The sequence below is a fragment of the Schistocerca gregaria genome, chromosome 10 (assembly GCF_023897955.1).
Source record: "Schistocerca gregaria isolate iqSchGreg1 chromosome 10, iqSchGreg1.2, whole genome shotgun sequence".
NCBI lineage: Eukaryota > Metazoa > Arthropoda > Insecta > Orthoptera > Acrididae > Schistocerca > Schistocerca gregaria.
In genome coordinates this window covers 129,798,028-129,813,304 of record NC_064929.1, presented here as the reverse complement: position 1 = coordinate 129,813,304, position 15,277 = coordinate 129,798,028, and the positions used below count along the sequence as shown (strand labels likewise).

Genomic DNA, 15,277 nt, shown 5'->3' with positions numbered 1-15,277 from the left:
CATATCACGCCACATGCAAGAACAAATTACGAAAACTTTGAAAAATTTTCTGTTCTTAATTATTTAATTAATAAATGGTTTTAGCTGTTGTATAATCAATATTCAGCACCTAGGTAGCTGATAAGTCATTCAACTATTCCCCCCCCCCCCCCCTCTCACTCTCTCACTCTCTCACTCTCTCACTCTCTCACTCTCTCACTCTCTCACTCTCTCTCTCTCTCTCTCACTCTCTCTCTCTCTCTCTCTCTCTCTCTCTCTCTCTCTCTCTCTCTCTTTTCCCGACTTCCCAACGAATGCTGCTACTACAAATGTATATAAAACATAAATAAATGTGTATGCCGTAATATGTGTGTTTCTAATGTCATCACTTTTGAATTAAAGTAACTGTCTTTCTTTCTTTACCTAAGTCACCGTTCATAGTGTTGCATCATTTATTCATACCAAATTGGAACCAGAAAAACATCAGTTCCTGTTACAACAGTAATGCGATAACTTTGTCTGTGAGTTGCTTGGGTTTTGCTACATCTTGGACAGTTTGGTAAAAACAGGTTGAATATATAAGGGTTTATCATTCTAGCTAACAACCTTATTTAATTATTAGTGTAGCTAAGAGACATAAAGTCAAATCTAAAAATTGCTCCAGGAACTTTCATTCTTCTCTCCTTATTCACACCTGTAGGGAATCTAGAACCTATCAAGTTCTACATTAAGTTAATCTGTAATATAATTTAATTCTAATTTAAAGTCTTGAAAGAATACACCTCATCACAGTAATCAACTGTTTAGTAATTTACTCTCCAATAAGACTGATTCTTTCCACCATGTACAAACTCCATGGATTGATCGATGACAGAATACGGACATAAAAAGATCTAATGAACTTATGTCCAGAAATGCATTGTTTCCATGCTAGAGACCACTTATTCTAGTGCATGTAAAATCATGTCATTAATCACAATATTGCTGTCCTCAATCATAGTTGATTGTCTTCTGACTCACCAACATGTTCACACTCACTGTCATTTGTTGACACCTTAGATGTGCGACATTTTGTGTTTGTAGATTAATTACTGAATTGTCAACAATGGCTTTACCTGCTGTACCCATTTCTGTCTTTGCGATTTATGAATTGCACAATTTTAATGTGAATATCCCGTTCTTAATTGCTCTGCAAAAATTTTATATATTATCCTGTGATATTTTGTGAAAATATACTGCAACTCATTGTTGTCGAGCTTACAATCACACAAAATTATCAGCCAAAAAATGACTTTTAATGAAGACACTATTTTTCTACAATTTAAAATGTACCATTTTTTTTAGGTGGGAGGGGAGAGGTAGTACTACTATCAGATATGAGTGAGGCTTTACCAAACACAGCCATACAAGCTGTATGTTAGAAGTTTTCTTCCTTTTCAATGGGTTTCACAATTTTTTTGTGGTAGTGTCCTTTCAATTTGTATTCTCCATCCATGTATATTCCTCTGTAGTGATCCTTCCTCTCTTTCTCTTGGCAGTGTCATTTGTTTCATGTAAGAAAGATAACAAAAGATAATTAATACAATGGAAAATTTTACGACACGTTTTATATATTTTAATTAGTTCAGTTATCTATACATTCACCATCCTGTCATGGTCTCCAGCTATACCGGTATTTACATACTAACGGCATAAGGAGGTACAAATAATGTGGATTACTTTGAGGTGTGTATGTGGTAGGTACTTTCACCAGCACAATTCACACATCTGAGGTCTCACCTCCACATTGTCTCACTACAGTTATTGCTATAACAGTCTAAATTGATTGATATATTAACTCTCCTGTGAAGAGAGTGAGATCTACTTTCTCTTTCCTGAAGAAGGAGATGCAGTGTCCAGCTCCGTGATAAAGAACGCGATATAATACAACCATAAATAATGTCGTCGTGTGTCCCAAAGTTTGCAGTCTGTGGTGTATCCAGGTATCATTTTCACCATGAATAATTGCAGAAATGAACGAAACTGCCTCCCGTTCCAGAAGATATATTGTAAAAACTTTTTCACAAATATATATTGGTGTCTGACATACACACAGTACATTCATCTAGAATTACAGATGAGAAGGCATAGATAGTTGAAGAGTGAAAAATTTGGTATCAACTTAAGGAAACATTAGAATACAGACATATGTTCGTCTTCCTTTTTCTACATGTCTCATTTTGTTGCAGGTGTGTTTATATTGCATCTTTCCCATGCACAGTGTTCCAATATGTATTAAATGACATATTTTATGGCTAAACCAAAATAAGATCCATCACAGCTCAGTTAAATTTTTGTTAGTTTGGCTGGTAAGAACTCAGAGTCCCTAACAAAGAATTTTACTTTAGACCACTAGTGCTGAATAATACGGAAGCAATAAAATGTAAACAAGAGAATAACACCAAAACAAAACTTTAGCTGCAAAGATGATGCACCATTTAGAACAGCAAAGCACAGTGCACACCCAAGTGTCTGCCGACAGCAAAATGTGTCAAAGGGTTCAGGATTCAGATTGTGCAATACAACAAACTGCTTTTGATGAGGGCGATGTCGCAGCTATTTACATTTCTAACAGGTAATGGGAAAATATTGCAAGTGGTGGTTTGAGAAGTGTTACTTTCAAAGCAAGTTTCCTTGCACACAAGATGAATTATGTTATGTGTGAGAATGTGTGATGAATTTCTTAAATCGCAGAGCATCTGACTCTCACTCAAAATGTAATGCTTTGAGGACCAGCCACTTAGAAAAAGTTTGGGTGCAGAATACCATTCATTTATGCTATTATTCAGAATTTTACTTTCACATTTGTGTTTGCTATATTGTAAAAGACCAAGCTTTCAGGTTAGTTTTTCATATTTAATTTAGTTCTTTCAGAGACTACAAAGTTGGCAATGATTGCAAAAAGTATAATTATTCTGGAAAAAAAGTGCAAGGTGAGTTCTTGAGCAATTTCACACATAATTGGCATTTCTATGGAAGAAATGAAGTGCTCTGTGGAACATGTATTCAGCCAAGTAAGCCGTGAAATGTTCGGTGCACAGCAGTGAAATTTATAATTGTGCTTGTCAGAAAATTCAGCTGCTGCAATTTAAGCTGTGCCCTTAGTATCCAACCTAACCACACATGCCCTTGGGAGAAAAACAGCAAACAATTTTTGATGACCAATATTATATATGAAAGCTTTAGCTACACTGTATGTATATTAATTTAAACATTAACTTTTCTTGTTTGTGTGTTTGCACTAATTAACAGTAATATACACTACTGGCCATTAAAATTGCTACATCACGAAGATGATGTGCTACAGATGCGAAATTTAACCGACAGGAAGAAGATGCTGTGATATACAAATGATTAGCTTTTCAGAGCATTCACACAAGGTTGGCGCTGGTGACGACACCTACAATGTGCTGACATGAGGAAAGTTTCCAACCGATTTCTCATACACAAACAGCAGTTGACCAGCATTGCCTCGTGAAACGTTGTTGTGTTGCCTCGTGTAAGGGGGAGAAATGTGTTACATCACGTTTCCGGCTTTGATAGAGGTCGGATTGTAGCCTATCGCGGTTGTAGTTTGTTGTATCATGACTTTGCTGCTCACATTGGTTGAGATCCAACAACCGTTAGCAGAATATGGAATCAGTGTTTTCAAGAGGGCAATACGGAATGCCGTGCTGGATCCCATTGGCCTGGTATCAATAGCATGGCTGTAACAGATTGTGCAGCCATGTCTCGATCCCTGAGTCAACAGGCGGAGACATTTGCAAGGCAACAACCATCTGCACAAACAGTTCAATGACGTTTGCAGCAGCATGGACTACCAGCTCGGAGACCATGGCTGCGGTTACCCTTGACGCTGCATCACAGACAGGAGCGCCTGCGATGGTGTACTCGATGACGAACCTGGGTGCACGAATGGCAAAACATCATTTTTTCGGGAGAATCCATGTTCTGTTTACAGCATCATGATGATCGCATCAGTGTTTGGCGACATCACGGTGAACACACATTGGCAGCGTGTATTCGTCATCGCCATACTGGCATATCACCTGGCGTGATGGTATGGGCTGCCATTGGTTACATGTGTCGGTCACCTCTTGTTCGCATTGACAGCACTTTGAACGGTGGACGTTACATTTCAGATGTTTTACGACCCGTGGCTCTACCTTTCATTTGATCCCTGCGAAACCCTACATTCCTGCAGGATAATGCATGTCCGCATGTTGCAGGTCATGTACGGGCCTTTCTGGATACAGAATATGTTCGACTGCTGCCCTGGCCACACATTCTCCAGATCTCTCACCCATTGTAAATGTCTGGTCAATGGTGGCCAAGCAACTGGCTCACCACAATACGCCAGTCTCTACTCTTGATGAACTGTGGTATCATGTTGAAGCTGCATGGGCAGCTGTACCTGTACACACCACACAGGCTCTGTTTAACTCAATGCCCAGGTGTATCAAGGCCGTTATTACAGCCAGAAGTGGTTGTTCTGCGTACTGATTTCTCAGAATCAATGCACCCAAATTGCGTGAAAATGTAATCACACGTCAGTTCTTGTATAATATATTTGTCCAATGAATACCTGTTTATCATCTGCATTTCTTCTTGGTGTAGCGTTTTTAATGGCCAGTAGTGTATATATTTTTCATTGTAATTAAGAATGATGTTGCTGTTGGCTATCACATGTGCTGTGCTCTCAGATCTGCTGTCATGTCACACGACACGAGCTATCGCAGTTTCATTGCTTTAGAACTTACCGTGCTGAATTTGGTGGAATTCATTTATACTTTTGTATCGTAAAAATAAGCAGTGCACGTGTTGCTGCACATCAATGATCTTTCCAAAACACATCGGTTTTTTTTTTATGAGTTTCAGTTCCTAAATTACCAGGAAGTTCTATTCTGGTGCACAAAACCTTTACCATTAAAAGAAATTATAAGTTTTACACATCTGAGGGAGAGTATATTGTCACTTAAAATGGAAAAAATGTGTTTTCTCCTGGGAAAAAGTTTAATTCAATTGGAAAATCCAGAAATTTTTTCCCTTGTCCACGTATACCTGGTGGGACAGAGGGCAATGATGTTTGCTGTGTCCTTTGTATGCAGCAGTCCTGAGATGCAGACAGATGCTGCCCCCTTCTTATTTGAGGAAACTGAAGAGCCCCTCGACGATCGCAAAGCGTCATTGTGTGCGTGGGTGACGGAACACTTGTTTATTAGGAACACCAATTTACAGTCGAGATGGAAGTGAACCAAAGGTTGGAGAGTTCTGTATATATGTCCAGAATATACAAACATAAGACATTATGAGAATTTTTCAAGAGTGATAAAATACCAAATAACAAAAAAATGTTTGTGGCTGGATTTGACCTAGCGACTCATAACATGCCAGCCAGTAATGCTAACCTCTACACCGTACTTCATGCACTACAGTTCGCGGCATTTTCCCCTCTCCTGGAGAAACGGTGATCTGTTATCTCAGAACTTCTGACTGGAGCTGACTTCAGTACCCAGGAAGCAGGTCTCACAAATAGTCTTCTGTATTGTGGCACTGGCAGTTCCCCTCATTCTTGTTGTGTTGTTACATCCTCTTCACTATGAAGAGCATAGGGGTACTTCCCCCCCCCCCCCCCCCCAATCCCTCCCACTCCCCATTCCCTCCCCCCCTCCCCCCTCAGGTTTGACCACTACGGGTGTGCACTCTGCATATAATAGTTTGGAGAATGTTTCTCTTCTGAACTGGGTGATGATGACTCTTACAAGAAAAGTTCATTGCATATTATATCTTTGTGATTTCATTCTTGCAGATTGGAGCTTTCTGGTTGTAATGGGCTGGGTGCATCTGCCATCTTTCATATAGCACAGCTACCTTCTCTACACACATTGGTTCTTCAAGAGATCGAAGACCTGACTGAGCTACTGCCGAGCCTTCGGCACATTGTGGACATTAAGGAGCTGCAGTGTCTCGATTTCCTGAAGAGCTGCAATTTCGAAGCTGTGCCAATCTGGGAATTTCCTGGGAGGCTACTGAAGCTCAGGTGGGTAGCGCTGCTGTATCTGTTCTCTGTACCAGTACCGTGCTTGTGAATGTTTGTAACTGGCACACGACCCTGTGCAAAGCAGGATGGTGACTTGTCTCGAAATCCTGGAAAACTGAGAATTCTCAGGGAACTGAACTTAGTGAAAAAATCAGGGGACTCTTAGAGAATTCTGAAAGACTTGTACAGTTGTGAGAGACTCCAAGGCGAGTTGAACTGTTGATTGATGGAAATAAGTGTTAGGAATCATTTCGTTATAAATCACTTAGAGATTCCGATTTGGAAATTTGTGGAGTCGTGTGAGGAAAGATGATGAAGAGCAGTGAATTATTGTAATTTATATTTGTTAAACAACAATTAGTGTAAATTCATATCCCTTTGCAATGTTACACCTAGAAATTTAATTAACATGACTGTGTCAACCTCCACACTACTAATTATGTACTCCTACATTACAGGATTGTTTTTCTTACTCATCTCCATTCACTTACCCTATATTTTTCTTACTCATCTCCATTCACTTACTCTTCTTCTTCTTCTTCTTCTTCTTCTTCTTCCTCCAGAACAAGCTGTCATTCATACACCAAATAGAAATTTCTAAGCCACTCTGTATCCTTCTGCAGTCATTCAACAAAGATACTTCCCCATACACCACAGTGTCATGAGCAAACAGCCACATATTGCTGCTCACCTTGTCATTTATGTATGTAGAAAATAACAGTAGTCCTATCATATTTTCTTGGGACAAACCTGACAACACCCAGGTCCCTGACGAGCACTCATCATTGAGGACAACATATTTGGTTGCATAAACAGTTCTCGTTTTACTTGCCGCGTCAAATTTGCATAATATCCCATGATTTTGGTGTCTATCTTCATCAGGGGTAAAACTGACTGTCATGGACCAGTGAGGCTTCTGCATTTATAAGCTGTGGACGGCTTCTCATTGGCTGGATGACGTCACGGTGAAAACGGCGTGTACGGACTTGGTGGCCTCTATATCCATAGATTTTCTTTGGGCGCTTTATTCAGCGTTGCTTGCAGTGCCATCCATCACAACAGGCGGAGAACTGTGTGGATTGTAAGAAGTTTCCCTCTGCACTCTTTCTTTATCAATTTTGTGCTTCCGTGCATTGCTGAGTTCATAACCGGAGTCTCTGTTGAAATTATTTTCACAGAGTCTAATTTCAACTGCTTCCCTGATGACAGAGTGCCAATAGTTTGAAGCGTGAGCAAGTAGTCTCGCTTCATCAAATAAAATCTTATTTTATTTAACAAACTGTGCTCAGCCACCACTGATTTTTCTAGATACCTTTTTTTCTTTAGATGACGCTGATGTTCCACACAGCCATCAGCCACAGTTCTTATAGACTGGCCCACATAATTTTTGCCACACTTGCAAAGAATGCGGTAAATTCCCGGTATTCTCAGGCCGATATTATCTTTCACGGGTCACAACATCTCCTTAATCTTCCTGGGTGGCCAGAAGACTGGTCTGATTCCCTGCCGGCTCAGGACTCTACCGATCTTGCTGGTCGTTGCACTGCAGAATGGTAGCTGCGCGATGTGTTGGTCATCTTCATCTGTTCGAACAGCATCCTTTCTAGGTTTCTTCACCAGAATAGATCTGATATCACGATCTGAATGTCCATTTTTTCGGAATACCGTCATCAGATGGTTAATCTCGGAGCCGAGATGATCCTTGTCCGAAATAGTTCTTGCTCTGTGTACCAAGGTATTCAACATAGCTCTCTTCTGAGCTGGGTGGTGAAAGCTACGCACGTTTAGATATAAATCTTTATGCGGCGGTTTTCTGTACACAGAATATCCGAGACGTCCGTCTGATTTTCGCTCCACCGGCACATCTAAGAAGGGTAACTTACCATCCTTCTCCACCTCCACTGTAAGTCATATGTTCTGATGTATACCATTCAAATGGTTAACAAACTGCTGCAGTGCCTCATTGCCATGTGGCCAGATAAAAATGTATCGTCAACATACCTGAAGAAGCAGGAAGGACGTAAGGGAGCACTGTTAAACACTCGTTCTTCGAAATCCTCCATGAAGAAGTTAGCTATGGTTGGTGACAGTGGCGAACCTGTGGCAGTTCCGTCAGTCATTTCATAATATTTTCCATCATACAAAAAATAGGTGGTCGTCAAAGTGTGTCAAAATAACTTCAGTATTTCAGGAGAGAAATGAGCAGCCAAAAGTTTTAACGTATCTTCAACCGGTACCTTTGTAAACAAAGAGACCACATCGAGGCTGATCATGATATCATTCGGACCTATCCTCATCTGCTTTATGATGTCAACAAACATTTTTGAGTTATTAATATGATGGCTACAGTGGCCGACTATAGGTGCTAATAATTTGGTTAAGTATTTTGACAACCGATATGTAGGAGACCAAATAGCACTAACAATAGGTCTCAAAGGGACCCCATCCTTATGGATCTTGGGTACACCATATAACCTGGGTGGGCTTGGTGCTCTTGGTCGTAGATTCTTGAGTAGTTCTTCTGGGAGGCCGGAGTTCTTCAGTAGCTCCCCTGTCTTCCTACTAAGTGTGGCTGTGGGATCCCGTTTAAGAATCCGGTACATGGCATCTTCCAATAATAGGGCCACTTTCTTATGATAATCGGTAGCATTGAGGATAACTATGGCATTCCCGTTGTGGGCTGGTAGTACAACTAACTCTTCATCCTTCCCCAACAATTACAATGCCAGTTTCTCCACTCTGCTTACATTAGACTTAGGAGGCTTGGCTGTTGCTAAATTCTGACTAGTTGCAACCCTTACTTCCTCTGCTGCCTCTTCAGGAAGGTGCCGAAACGCTTGTTCTACTCCACTGATAATCTCGGCCACTGGTAGCTTTTGTGGAGCTGGAGAAAAGTTCAGTCCCTTACTGAGAACTGAGGTGGTGGCATCATCAATTTCCTTGTCAGAGAAGTTGGTAACAGTGCCATGTGCGTCGCTGGACCTAGAAATTCCTTTTCTCTGGTTTAGGCGCACAAATTTATCAGCCTGTTTTGATGTAGTCTTGCTTAAATTAGCACGCTGATGTGCAGCCAAGGTCATGTCTACCCATTCCCAGTACCAAGGTGACAACGGCCAGCCAGATCGGCAGAGTCCTGATCCGGCATGGAATCAGACCAGTCTTCCGGCCACCCAGGAAGATTAAGGAAATGTTGCAACCCGTGAAAGATAATCTCAGCCTGAGAGTACCGGGAATTTACCGCATTCCTTGCGAGTGTGGCAAAAATTATGTGGGCCAGTCTATAAGAACTGTGGCTGATCACAGTATGGAACATCAGCGTCACCTGAAAAACAGGTATCTAGAAAAATCAGTGGTGGCTGAGCACATTTTGTTAAACATAAGATTTTATTTGATGAAACAAAAGTACTTGCTCACGCTTCAAACTATTGGCATCAGGGAAGCAGTTGAAATTAGACTCTGTGAAAATAATTTCAACAGAGACTCCGGTTATGCACTCAGCAATGCACGGAAGTGCGCAATTGACAAAGAAAGAGCGCAGATGGAGACTTCTTACATTCCTCGCAGTTCTCCACCTGTTGCGATGGATGGCGTTGCAAGCAACGTTGGATAAAGTGCGCAAAGAAAATCTGTGGATATTGAGGCCGCCACCTCGGTACACGCCGTTTTCACTGTGTTGTCATCCTGCCAATGAGAAGCCGTCCACTGCTTATAAATGCGGAAGCCTCACCGGTCCACGACAGTCAGTTTTACCCCTGATGAAGATGACGGAGGTAGCCATCAAAAGCATGGGATGTTATCCAAATTTGACGCAGCAAGTAAACCGAGAACTTTTTATGCAAGATCTCCGGCGCGAAAGACTTCATAGACAACATGTTGGGTTGTATTACTGAAGAAGTCTTTGCGCGACTCGCCTAGATGGGAACCAATTCTGTATGTTTTGTTAACAGTCTGCTTTGGATGACCATGTAAAATGTTTTCCAGAAACCTAGGAATATGGAATCTGCCTGTTGCCCTTCATTCATGTGAGAAAAGGGCAAGCTCAGTTTCACACAAGCGTTATTTTCTAAATCAATGCAGATTTGTGGACAAAAGCTCTTCCATCTCAAAGACACCTATTATATTTGAACTGAGCATATGCTCAAGAGTTCTGCAGCAAGCCAATGTTAAGGATATGTGTGTCTAATTTTGCTGGTCCTTTCTTTTACCCTTCTTATGTACAGAAGTCACTTTTACTTTTTCCAGTCACTTGGGACTTTTCCCTGGATGATTGATTCATGAGAAATTTAAGCCAAGTAAGGGGCCAATACCGAAGGGCATTCTCTGTAAAACTGAAGTGGGGTTCCGTCCGGACCTGGTGCCTTACACATTTTCAGCTGTTTCAGTTGCTTCTCTATACTAGGGATGCCCATGACTGTGTCCACTACAAGGGAGTCTGCACTGAAATCAAATGACTGTATGTTTGTGTGATCCTCCTGTGTGAATGATTTCTTAAATGCGAAATGTAAAAATTTGGTTCCCTTTTCCTGTTTCTGTTGCAACACCAGACTGGTCAGCAAGTGAATGGATTGAAGCTTTCAACCTCCGTACCGCTTTTACTTAGGACAAGAATTTAGTCATGTTCTTGACAAGATCTTTTGCTACAGCATGACGGTGGAAGTTGTTGAATGCTTCACGCACTGACGTTTTTTCAGACAGACAAATTTCTACTAACTTTCTCCGCTTTTTCATTTACACACTTTTCTTAACTGGGTGTGCTACAGTCTCTGCTTTCTTACCATTTTTCAAATTTTGCTGTTAAACATGGTGGGTTTTTTCTGTCGTAGATCCACTTATTTGACATGTATTCCAGAGTGTGATTTACAATCAGTTTGAACTTTCCCCAAAATTCCGCTGCATCCACCTTATTGGAATTAAATAATGTCTGTTGATTGCCTAAGTAGGATGCTATACTCAGCGGGATAAAGTCACCTCTATGCAATAATTCATAATCTGGCTATTTCTGTGCTACTGAGTGTAAACTTTCCTTGAATGAATCTATAGCTGTCACAGTTGAATAGGGTGGCAACTGGCATACTGGGAAAATTGAGCCAATTTTGGAATTCTCTTGGAAATTTCACACTTTTGTCTTGGATCGACACTGTATCAGTGGGTTTAAATATTTTTTCCTTCCCCTGGTATCACATTCTGTGTCTGCCATCTAGCCATTGTTCTGTGTCATGTTTTGTTGGTGCTGTTTGCTCACACAACTCTTCTTTGTTTACATAGTTTCTCTTTGTTAGCGGATAAACTTTTTTGATAGGGTGCTCCTCTGTCTTTACTACATCGCACAATTGCTCAGCTAAGGTGATCCTGCCAGAGGACAGATCAGTATGATACGAGCTGCTTTTGTGTTGCGTTCTATAACATCCGAAAACATTAACTGACATTTGTAAATATTTAAGGAGCTCAAGAACACTACAGATCGACCTCAATTTTTCCCCCTGAAAAAATATCTTGATGCAAAAGAAAGTGAGGTTCCGGTGACCACCTTGTTGATGAGGCACTCAAGGCTGTGTGTCACATCGTTATGGTCACAGCTGTACCAGGAAATACTAGACATGCCACAATTAAAGCACAACTCCGTGAGAAATCTTCGCTTTTAGATGCGGAAGAGTCGAAACACTACCTCAGGGATGGCAGTAAGTAATGCCTTTGGCAGTCACAATGTTTGGTTATATCATATCATCATGGTATGTCATTAATGTGCTCCTTTCTGCTGACATAACTCACACAGTTGATTCATAGCATATTTGTGATAAGGCTTTTAATCTGCATTGTCTCAATCTGGGTGCGGATTTTCACTTGTTTTTGTGTGTATGATGTAGGGATGTGGCTTTACTGCACATCACTTTGGTTTCACAAATTATACTGAAGGGCATTTGTAGATTTATTATTTGTATGTCCGTTCTCATTTTTTACAAATGAAATAATGAATTTCATTTGACATGTTGTTGTTATAATTGCTCATGCCTGTTCACTGCTTTCAACCACTATGTTCTGTCTTTCACATAATGATCTAGGGTGTTGCTACTGCTAGTCTTGGAGGTTGAGGTTAAAGTTGTGTTGTTTATTTGAGATAGCGGTGTGTCTTTTTCATCAAATTAAGTTACGTGTTTAATGCTGTGCTTGTAGGGAAATAGAAACCATTCGAAGAGGAAGAAGTGAACGCAAGGCAGAATGTTTGATGTGCCCTGCTGGAACATACATATCAGTTGCAAATAAAGTTTACTCATAAGGGTTAAAATTGGATTGTATTAATCGAAATGGGTATTTATAATTACATTGCCTGAGCTTTTACGAATACGTGTTGGGAAACAAAAAACTGTTAAGAGAGATTTCTTCATTGTCGAAATATTCATGGCATGAAAGTGAAACAGACAATAATGAGATAGCTGAGTGTAGTGATGACGAATAAACTTTCAAGATACTGCATATGTCTTAAAATAACCATGAAAAGTCACTATTGTAGTTCAGGGTAGTTTCACATGGTTTATTTTTAAGTTGTAAACCACATGATTTTATGAGTGAAGTATGTCCTCCTTTTTTATGTGTATTGTCCTCTGTTTTTATTGTGAACACATGGTAACCCTACCGTAACTGGTAGAAGCAGCAACTGCTGGCTACTTCTGTATACAAACAAGCAGTATGACTAGTTCTAATCAAATTGAATTGATAATTGTGGGAATTACTAATAAAGAGATCAAATGGTGGACCAGTATTTAACTCATGAAGGAAAAATTCCAAGTACTGCCAGTACACATGTAGAAGTACGAAAAAAGCTTAAATGTTACTTCTTAATATACCTTTGCCGCATTGGAGGTCAGCCTTCACTGTTGTTTCGCTGTGAGCGCGCTTTTTTTTTTGTGTGTGTGTGTGTGTGTGTGTGTGTGTGTGTGTAATGTAATTTATGATGAAAACGTATATGTGTGAAACTATATGCTCATAGTAGCTAAAACATTCCATTGCACATAAATTAACTGTTCGCAAGATAATGAAAAATATGTGGCTAGGAGCCACTACTGAATTCCTTCATTGTAAACATCACTAAACTCTACTGAAGAACACAAAAATCAATGTGATATCTATGACTGCTAGCAAAACTAAAAGACTGGGTAATCTTTTTTGTTTTCCTCTTTCTGCCACTAACAGATTAAAAAGACGCAGCAGCAGAGAAATACTTGCTAAAGCAAGTGTCTAATTGATATCAAAAGAAGCTTAAATAAATAATAACTACTTACGTTAATCAGCCAATGTATTTATCCAATACAGCCAACTAACCATTTATGTAACTTTATCAAAATTTGCTTATTCTGAATCCATATGCCCTGAAAATTTTCCTTGAAATCCCATTTACAACACAAGTATGAGAGTTTCATTATTGCAAGTGATGGGTGGTGTTAAAAGAAATAGTGTTTGATGAATTACAGAAATACACATGTCATTGTAATATGCTTTTTTCTCTATCTGCAGGGAGCTACATGTGACATATGAGGATGAAAAGGTTCTCACTGAACTGCAACATAAGATGCCTCGTCTCAAAGTTATTAATACATTTGGTCTAAAGTATGAGTACTCTTCAGATGAACAGTTGGATGACGATGATGATGGTGTTCTTGAGGGATGATTTATAATTTTTGTTCACAGCTTTATTCCAGTACTGACCTGTAGCTATGCTTTTTTGTGTGTTTTGATTTTCCATCCTTAACCGTCCTTTTTCTGTTAAAGGACTTCATGAGCATGTGTTAATGAAGTACATTAACACTGCAGCAATTGATTTTCCATATGATCACATCCATTGACATCCAATGTTACTTTTTTTATGATCAGCTTGGTAACATGCAGGAGCTTCAATATTTGATAACAGATCAGTAAGCTAAACCAAATAACAAAATATCAAAAATTTCTCTGTTGGCAGAGTAACGTATTGCTTTACAAGAATCTGGAGTAGTATCTGTACTGTACATATGAGGAATGGGAACTAACCTGACATTATGCAATGAAACATAAATTGTGCAAGAGTTCATAGCTAGGGCCTTGATTCTCACTGGTGCTTTTTGGCACTGACAGACTGATACAGAGTAAATGTGCATTTCAACTAATTCACAGAGCTGGTTACAGTGTGAATTACTGAACAAGAACCTCCATATAACATTGTTTTTATATTTGAATGACATAACTTGGACTTGGTAAGCTTTTCTGCAATGCCAAATGGTAAAATACAAACTTATTACATGTTAGGCATTACTGCAAAAAAAGGAAAATTACAAAAGACAAAAACATAATGTGCAGTTCAGTGAGTTTGTCTTACTAAAATCTGTGTAATTAGAGAATGACAAAATTAGTGGTACTGTATGGGAGAATACTTCATTGTGAAAGAAGAACCTGTCACGATGATTTGTTCTTGAACGTTACTTAAATTAACGTAATTTGGCCTGGAGTTCATTTGATGAAAGAATATAACAGATTCCAACTTCACAAAATTTATTGATAACTGAACTGCATACCAGCCATGTTAACAAAACACTGACTGAAACACTCCACAGATCTCTTTGACTGACTGACAAAACAACAACTAACTTGCAGCCTCACTGCACCACTTTATATGGAATTTTAACAATAAATTTCAAAATAACCCATTATTAATTTTGTACAATTTTGATGTTACAATTAAAATTTACAAAGGGCAAAGAAACTGATGTTAAATCCAAATAAACTATAAAATGCAGTATTGTATTACATAAATCTTTTAGTATTATCTGTAGTTTTAAATATGAAAATTTATCTGAACTTTAATTACAATAATGTCTTTTGTATTATTTTAGTTATGTAATCAATTAGAGTTTGGATTTGGTTACTAACATCAATGACAGTACAAATCTCGTGCTTTATCCGACTGCATATGTAAAACTTACAAATAAGGCCTCAAATTCTGAAAATAGGAAAGTTGTATGATGCAAACAATTGGAAAGCTAATTAAAAATGTAATTACAAAGGATATTAACTTCAGAGGAGGACATAAAAATAGATAACAAATGAAAGTACATTGCTTGGTAATAACTTTTAAGCCATTTCTCAAGACAATGAGCTTTTCGGTGTCAACCCACCAATCAACTGCAATTAAGGTAATTAGAGGTGCCAGCCACTTATGCCAACATTTCCACAGCCACTTAACATTTGTTA

The 15,277-nt window shown here is 39.3% G+C and overlaps 1 protein-coding gene across 1 annotated transcript in view; it reads left to right on the top strand.

The window, feature by feature from the left end:
- LOC126293185 (uncharacterized) overlaps nt 1-14,777 on the top strand; it is a 78,228-nt gene extending 63,451 nt beyond the window's left edge. Inside the window, exons 7-8 of the mRNA XM_049986296.1 lie at nt 5,828-6,058; nt 13,568-14,777. Coding sequence (XP_049842253.1) covers nt 5,828-6,058; nt 13,568-13,721 — 385 coding nt within the window. The 3' untranslated portion in view covers nt 13,722-14,777. The remainder of the gene's footprint in view (nt 1-5,827; nt 6,059-13,567) is intronic.
- The last annotated feature ends 500 nt before the right edge of the window (nt 14,778-15,277 follow it).